General features: G+C 35.2%; 1 protein-coding gene across 1 annotated transcript in view; it reads right to left on the bottom strand.

The window, feature by feature from the left end:
* LOC117180020 (neurogenic locus Notch protein) overlaps positions 1 to 7,542 on the bottom strand; it is a 385,864-nt gene extending 378,322 nt beyond the window's left edge. Inside the window, exon 1 of the mRNA XM_033372298.1 lies at positions 7,263 to 7,542. Within this exon, the coding sequence (XP_033228189.1) occupies positions 7,263 to 7,371 (109 nt within the window). The 5' untranslated portion in view covers positions 7,372 to 7,542. The remainder of the gene's footprint in view (positions 1 to 7,262) is intronic.
* Positions 7,543 to 8,238: the final 696 nt, after the last annotated feature.

The following is an 8,238-nucleotide window of genomic DNA, read 5'->3' as shown; positions in this document are numbered from 1 at the left end:
TCCAAGGAGATTATGTTGAAAAATAAAAAAAAATTTACCCAAAAAAAATTGTTTTTATACTTCATTCTAAGGACTTATTGAACTACCCTCGTAGCTTAACATTAAGATAGCATGACCACAGGTTTTTTTGAAACATTGCAGAGCATTAAATTTGACAATAGGGCATTAGGTGAGCCCTAAATTATTGTGGAAAGAAATAATGCCTAACTCGTTTCTTTCTCTGTGTGGTCCTGCTAGCTGAACGTTAAGCTAGCATGACCATCGGTTTTTTGTTTAAATAAAGAGCATTAAATTTGGCAATGGGGCATTAAATTGGCCCTAAATTCCCTATAGGTTTTCACTTCATTTTTGCAATGTGGTCCTGCCAGCTTAACGGACCTACCCCATTGGCTGATGATCTGATTCTATTCTGTCAATTATTTTAAAATCTTCCATCTTATCCAAACTTTCATAGTTAGTTATAGTGTAATCAATTACTGATGAACCCCTTCCCCTCTTCTTACCCGAATTACCCACGTATGTAAATTCTCCTTGATTGTCACCTTCTAAGTTCCCATTTTAATATACACCATCCTTTACTTTTTACCAACTTCATCAGCTGATCTCCTTCCGTATTGGCTACTTTGTCCTTAGATGCTCTTTTTACTTCTTCCTCTTCTGGTCCTCTGTAAATTGCTCCCTTTGTACCCGTCCTTGCATTAAAGTCTCCTCCGATTAGAAAATTTTCATTCCCTTTATCCTCTATTTCATCATCCAGTCTAGCTGTCAACTCTTTAATCTTGTCTTTGCAGTATATTGTCCATATATTCCAGGTTTAATTTCCTAGAGTAATTTTGCTGCCCAGAGCCCCTTTAAAATCCTTTGCTGCTCCTTCTATTTCTATTATTTCTCTCCTGGTTTCTGTAATGATACCTCTACTTGCTCTTCCTTTCTTGTTTTCTCTCTTGGCAAATTGACACACCCAATTAAATCCCTTAGGTAACAGTTGCCTGAATCTCGCCCAATCCTTCTCCTCAATCCAAGTCTCTGTTAATCCGACATAATCAAAACTATTTATAAAATTCCAGAAGTCCCTGTCGTTGTTCCTAACACCAGCTACATTCCAAAAAATAAATTTGCACCCCCCTGCTCTCGCACCCTTTCTTTTTTCTTGGTTCAAGATCGTTGGGATTACTGAAAATTTGTATCTTCCCTTCTCTGACTCATCTCAAGGTCCCTCCAACTTATCCAAACTTGATTAACCCTGAATTTTTGGTATCCTAACTTTACATCTTTACCCCGTTCTCTTTCAGTCCTGGCTATATCTTCTATTTTCCTTTGTATTCTCCCTTCTTCTCTGGTGAGATCATGATCATAAAAATTTTCTTGCCACTTAATACTTTTTTCCTTTCCATGATCGATAGCTTTTCTTCCCAGCTACCTATTTTCGCTATTACTGTTTTCTTTTTACTAAATCCTACTGCTGTTGCCCATATAATTTCTACTTCTATGTCTAGTTCATTTTTAAAGAACGCCTTTACCTCTGCTTTGTTGTCAGTTCCTTCTGTGTGCAGTCTCTTATCACTGCATTGTTTTTCCTTTCCCTTTTCTCCTGCGCTTCAAAATGTGGTTGAAGTCCTGAACGTTCAAATGAAAGAAATTTTTTACTGATGAGTTTGCAAACCAGGAAAATTGCTAAAATTTTTTTTAATTTATATTGGAAATAATTTATTATAGAAAAAATAATTCAAATGAATAATTTAAATTGCAGTTGGAACAATAGTTATGCGTAAAATATAAATGTCGAAAAATATTTCGTTCATTTGAACGTTCAGAACTTCTCCTATCCCCTATTGACCACCGAGTTTCCGAGTTTACATCTTAAAACTGTTCTTTCTTTTTCCCATTCTTTTGTTTTCCTTTTCAATTCTTCGTTTAAATGTCTTATTTATTTTTCGCGATTCTCCTTTTCCTTCTCTAATTGTAATTTCATTTGACGGTTCTCAAATTTTATGTCCTGCATGTGATGCCAGAAATACTTTAAAGCTGTTTCCCAATTCCCACCTTCTAACACTGAATTTGGGAAATCAAATTTGTTTTTCTCCTTTTCTAAATTTTTCTCTTCCTGTTTTGCCTGCTCTGTACTTGGTGTATTTATTCTATTCTGTATCGTTGATTCTGTGCCTGTTTTTTCCGCAGCTTTGAATATCTCATCTATCTTTTTGTTATTTTGAGCTTCTCTTACTAGATTTTCTTCCTTTGGTGGTCTCCCTCTACCCTATTTTTTCGTCTCGTCTGTCTTATCTAGGTTATTTTCAGTTGTTTCAGTTTTGTCAGTCTTGTCTCTATCGATATCGGTATTTTTTTATTACACTTCGCGCCATCTGCTGCTGTTACACCTAACTTCGTGACCAGTTCCTTGTTTCATTCGTTTTCTGTCATTTTAATACTTTTTCGATCTAACCTATAAATTGTAACCCCTCGTATATCGACAATAATAAAATACAAATACCTTTTTAAACGTCACTTTTTAATCTCACTTACCAGCCTACTTTTATTGCACTTAATAATCACCACTCACACCATATAATATCATACAATAACCGTAATTCCTTATAAATACTTCCGTCGATATGGACACACATTCGCACACTTCTACTCCACCTAACCAAGTCCAATCAATTTTCTTGTGGAGGTGCCAGCTTACATTAACCCAGCACCTCCACTTCTTAAAACAACTAAATAATAAAACTTCAATTACACCTGAATTTTGGATTTTATTTTGGACTTTTGAAATCCGCAACAAAAAATTTCTCAAACCAACCCTTAACTTCCAAAATCAGCCCCCTTAAAAATTGAAAATTTTCAGTAATTTAATGACGGGATATTTTTGGGCTCCTAGAAAATACCCACTACGATTTTTGGGCTCCAACCCTTAAACCTCAATAATCAACTCATCTTTACCACGCAGATACAACTTTGTCAAAAAATAACTTTCTTGAGAATTTGAATTTGCCAATAGTCTCTGATTTTTGGGTTCCCCGAAAATACCCACTACGATTTTTCGGCTTCAACCCTTAACGTCAGAAATGAACCCCTCTCTGCCACATAGATACACATTTGTCAAAAAATAACTTTTTTTAGCATTTTACAATGTCAATAGCGTCTCTGATTTTTGGGCTCCTCGAAAATAGCCAATACGATTTTTTGGCTCCAACCATTAACGTCAATAATCAACCACTCTCTACCGCGTAGATACGACTTTGTCAAAAAATAACTTTCCCAAAATCGTAGTACGTATTTTCTAGAAGCTGAAAAATCAGAGGCTACACTGATACTGAAAATGCTCTAAAAGATTTTTTTTGACAAAGTCATATATACGGGTTAGAGAAGGAATGCTTTTGTACGTTAAGGGTTCAAGCCCAAAAATCGGAGTGGGTATTTTCGAAGAGCCCAAAAGTTAAAGACTCCATTGACACTATTGACAAAGTCAGATATACGTGGTAGAGAAGGGTTGATTATTATTGACGTTAAGGGTTGGAACCCAAAAATCGTAGTGGGTATTTTCGAGGAGCCCAAAAATCAGAGACTCTATTGCCATTGTAAAATTCTGAAAAAAGTTATTTTTTGACAAAGGTGTATCTACGTGGCAGAGAGGGGTTCATTTTTGACGTTAAGGGTTGAAGCCGAAAAATCGTAGGGGGTATTTTCGAGGAGCCCAAAAATCAGAGAATCTATTGACAAATTAAAATTATCCAGAAAGTTATTTTTTGACAAAGTCGTAACAACGTGGTAGAGATGGGTTGATTACTGACGTTAAGGGTTGGATCCCAAAAATCAGACTCTATTGAATGTCCCGGAAGTTAAATCCGCAAACTTATTTTTTCTAAAAAAATTAAGTTATGCTAGACTTGTGCGCATTTGTGTCGTAAATAGTTTTTTGAAAAATCAAAAATTACGGGCACAATTTTTGAAAAGCCTTTTTTTTCTAGATCCGCAACTTCTTACGTGAGTAAAAAGAAAGGTTGTGCTAGGCGGCTGGAAGTATACGTAATTTTGTGCAAGAAATAAAAATTCCAAAAACCTAACCGTTTCAAAAAAAAAACCAAGAAAATGTATTATTTTTTAAAATCTCGAAGAACTAAAACTTGTGCAAGTTTGTGCTCGAGAACTGCGGTCTTTATTCCCTCTAACAAAATTTCGCGAGATCAACAGTTCTCATACGAAAACTTATCAATATGTAAACTCAAAAAATACGAAATGTCAAAAAATAGTCAAATTTCGAAAAAATGAAACTTGTTCTAAGTTGTGCTCGGCAAATGCTGTCTTTATCCCCCCTAACAAAATTACGCGAGATCAACAGTTCTCATACGAAAACTCAAAATGTAAATTCAAAAAACATAAAATGTCCAAAAATAGTCAAATTTCGAAAAAAAAACTTGTGTTAAGCTGTACTCGACAAATGTAGTCTTTATTCTCTCTGACAAAATTACGCATTTGTCGAGCACAACTCAGCACAAGTTTCATTTTTTCGAAATTTGACTATTTTTGGACATTTCGTGTTATTTGAGTTTACATTTTGAGTTTTCGTATGAGAACTGTTGATCTCGCGTAATTTTGTTAGAGGGAATAAAGACTGCATTTGTCGAGCACAACTCAGCACAAGTTTTATGTTTTCGAAATTTGAATATTTTTGGACATTTCGTGTTCTTTGTTTACATTTTGAGTTTTCGTGTATGAGAAATGTTGATCTCGCGTATTTTTGTCAGAGGGAATAAAGACTGCATTTGGCGAGCACAACTCAGCACAAGTTTTATTTTTTCGAAATTTGACTATTTTTGGATCTTGTATGTTTTTTGAGTTTTACATTCTGAGTTTTCGTATGAGAACTGTTGATCTCGCGTAATTGTGTTAGAGGGAATAAAGACTGCATTTATCGACCACAAACTACCACAAGTTTTAGTTTTTCGAAATTTCAAAAAATAATATATTTTTTTGGTTTTTGGTTTTTCTTAAACGGTTAGGTTTTTGGAATTTTTATTGCTTGTACAAAATTGTGTACTTCGAGCCGACTAGCACATCTTTTCTTTTTACTCTAGTATGAAGTTGCAGATCTAGCAAAAAAAACGTTTTTTAAAAATTGTTGTATCTACGTGGCAGAGTCGAGTTCATTTTTGACGTTGAGGTTTGAAGCCGAATAATCGTAGCTTGTATTTTCGAAAAGCCCAAAAATCAGAGACTCTATTGACATTGTAAAATTCTAAAAAAAAAGTTATTTTTTGACAAAGTCGTATGTACGTGGTACATAGGGGTTGATTTTTTACGTCAAGGGTTGGAGCCCAAAAGTCTAAGTGGATATTTTCTGGGAGCCCAAAAAAGCTCAAAAATATCCCGTGAGCAAATTACTTAAAATTTTCAATTTTTTTAAAGGAGTTGATTTTGGAAGTTAAGGGTTGGTTTGGGGAAATTTTTTTTTGCGGATTTCAAGAGCCCAAAAAAGCCTAAAATTCTGGTGTAATTGAATTTGTATTATTTAGTGATTTCAAGAAGTGGAGGTGCTGGGTTAATGTGAGCTGACAGTTACACAAGAAAATTGATTTAAAAAAAAAAGTAAAGGAGCCCAACGATTTTCATTGAGGCCCAAAAAAGCCCAAAATTCTGAGGTATGAAAAATCCCAAAATTCGATTGTGGAGGGGTTAGCTTAATGGACCTTTAAATTTAGCATTAGGGCATTACATTAGTCCTAAACTCCCTATAGGTTATCATTCCATTTTTGCAATGTGGTCCTGCCAGCCAGCTTAACGGACCTAGTGAAACCGACCGTTTTTCCTTAAAGATCAACTGAGATTGAAAATATTGACAGATTTTTATCAATTTTGTTTTGTTTGGTTTACTCATAATAATACAACGAGACTAATCCAGTATATAAAAATTGAATTAATTAATATTGTATAAAATTCGGATTTTTCTTCGCCGTGTCTAATCTCAAACAATGGGAAGGTCTTACGAGGCCAAAAACCATCCGCTGGACAAACTACCACCCCTCGCAATGGTACCGGTTTTCAGACAATGCCTGACCCCAGGGTGACGGTCCCCTGATGATGACTTTCTCCAGGCAATTTTTCTCAAACTTTTTTTTACTATGTACCCTTTTTCTGAAAATGTTCCAACTATGATTGGCTGTCGAAAATATTTTTCCATTAAAAATCATCACCCTTTAGGGCGTACTTGTCATATTTTTGTGTCTCTCGCTAGTACACTGCCTCTTAATGTTAAGCTAGCATGGCCACTGGCTTTTTGTTTAAATGGAGGGCATTACATTAACCCAAAATATATATTATATATATGGGGCATCATTTCTCAAGTACACTCTCCCTGAAAAGTCACTTTTATCTGATCAAACTTGGGTAAAGTGTAGTCAATTTCACACAATTAAACAATTTAAAGCAAACTGTACAAAATAATTCACTACTTTGAGAAAATCCCTGATTATACGGTATTATCCAAATTTATTATTCAATATTTAGTAAATAAAAAAAAAAATTTCATGAGGCATCCTATTGAATTAGTTTTAACATATTTTTTTGTTAAGGGTCGCCATTTTGCGTACAGGAACATATAGGAGTGTACCGCGGATCAAATTGATTTTTACGTTTTATATTAACACTGTAAAGTTTTTGCTTTTGTCAAATTTAAAAGGTTTTGGGTATACCTTTAGGTCTTTCATAAACTCAGAAAAATGTAAATAATAGTGCTTTTTACACAATTTAAATGTTAAAAGTTTGGGCCAGTAATTTGGTATTGTAAAATAATAAAAAGTAATTGCATAACCACAATATCTGTAACTTAAAGCTTATTTCGAATTGTAAACATTAAAAATGTGAAAACCTTCGGAGATTTTAACGGCATATATGCACAAGAAAGGTAGTAAACAGGTGGTAGTCGGAAGCAAATCAACAATATCTGAGGCGAGGAGTAACTGTTATAATTTATAGAAGCTGCTTAGTGACAGGTATCGGTGAACCGTGAGAGAAAAAAAGTAAAGGGAATTTTAAATTTGTAATTATTTGAATAGACGTTTAAATGGAGTAAACAGATCATGAGCACAAAGCAGAAAGCTTTGGCAGAAGGGAAAGGGTTGTTGAACGGCAGAGGCAGAACGGGATGAGAGTGCGCCGGCGCTTGTATCGCTAAACCTGTTGCCATGCTCAACATGTGCAGTAAAGTACTTATACAAGTTTTTAACAAACCATGAGAAAATGAAAACATTAAACTTGCATACCAGAAGCTGAAGGTAAACTGAGGACTAGCGTAATGACGATGGAGAGGAAGGCGTAATCCAATTTTCGTCGAGGCAGCAACATGATGCCGAGAATTTTATTCACACACATTCACTCATCAGATTAAACACTCACTAAAAACACTCGGAGACGGCCCGATATCCGTCATTTAATCACGCACATCGTCCACAGCCCGAATATTTTTCACTCAAATTCGTTAATGTTTACTTTTTCACACGAAAACATTAAACCCAAAAGCTATTCGGGGTCCATTCACGAACACGATCGCGTCGGAAACACTTCTGGGGGACCTATTGTTCACTTAACGCGCTGAAAGTAGTCCCAAGTTGCGCACGCAGGTAGTAGTTGCACGCGTATTCCTACGCTTGCAGGGTGTTGCAGGCAGGGTAGTCTTAGCAATTAGCATAGAAACGATTGAACTGGAGCGCTTTGAAATGCGTATCTTAAAATTCCAGTTTGACAATGTTGCATTTCAATTGTTTTGGGACTCTTAGAATTGGTCTACTATTTGGACTTAATTAAGGGAATATGATACTTAGAAAATTGTCAATTTTACCAGTTTTAGGTTCCCCCGGCTTTTTTTCTAGAATAATAAATATTTTGTCTTAAAAATTTGGGAAGTGATAGCGAAAATCCTAACGGACGTCCCCACACACTTTTTTGTGGATTATTTCAAAAAACTTTTAATTTAGCAAAATGTGATTAATTTGCATAGCGCTTAGGAAATAGTATCGATTTTTTCAGTGTTAGGTTCCCCGCGGCTTTTTTCCTAGGATAAGAAATATTAGACCTTAAAAATCTGGGCAATGATAGCAAACATGCTAACGGACGTCCCCAAACACTTTTTTTGTGTTTTTTTTATGAAACAATTTTTGATATTGCTAACAACGTGCGTGTATATTTCGAGGTTATTTGTGTTACAATTCACCCGAGCGTTACTTCTAAACTACACAATAT

The sequence above is a fragment of the Belonocnema kinseyi genome, chromosome 9, assembly GCF_010883055.1.
Source record: "Belonocnema kinseyi isolate 2016_QV_RU_SX_M_011 chromosome 9, B_treatae_v1, whole genome shotgun sequence".
NCBI lineage: Eukaryota > Metazoa > Arthropoda > Insecta > Hymenoptera > Cynipidae > Belonocnema > Belonocnema kinseyi.
The sequence above is the reverse complement of the archived record's forward strand: the minus strand, read 5'-3'. Positions and strand labels throughout refer to the sequence as shown.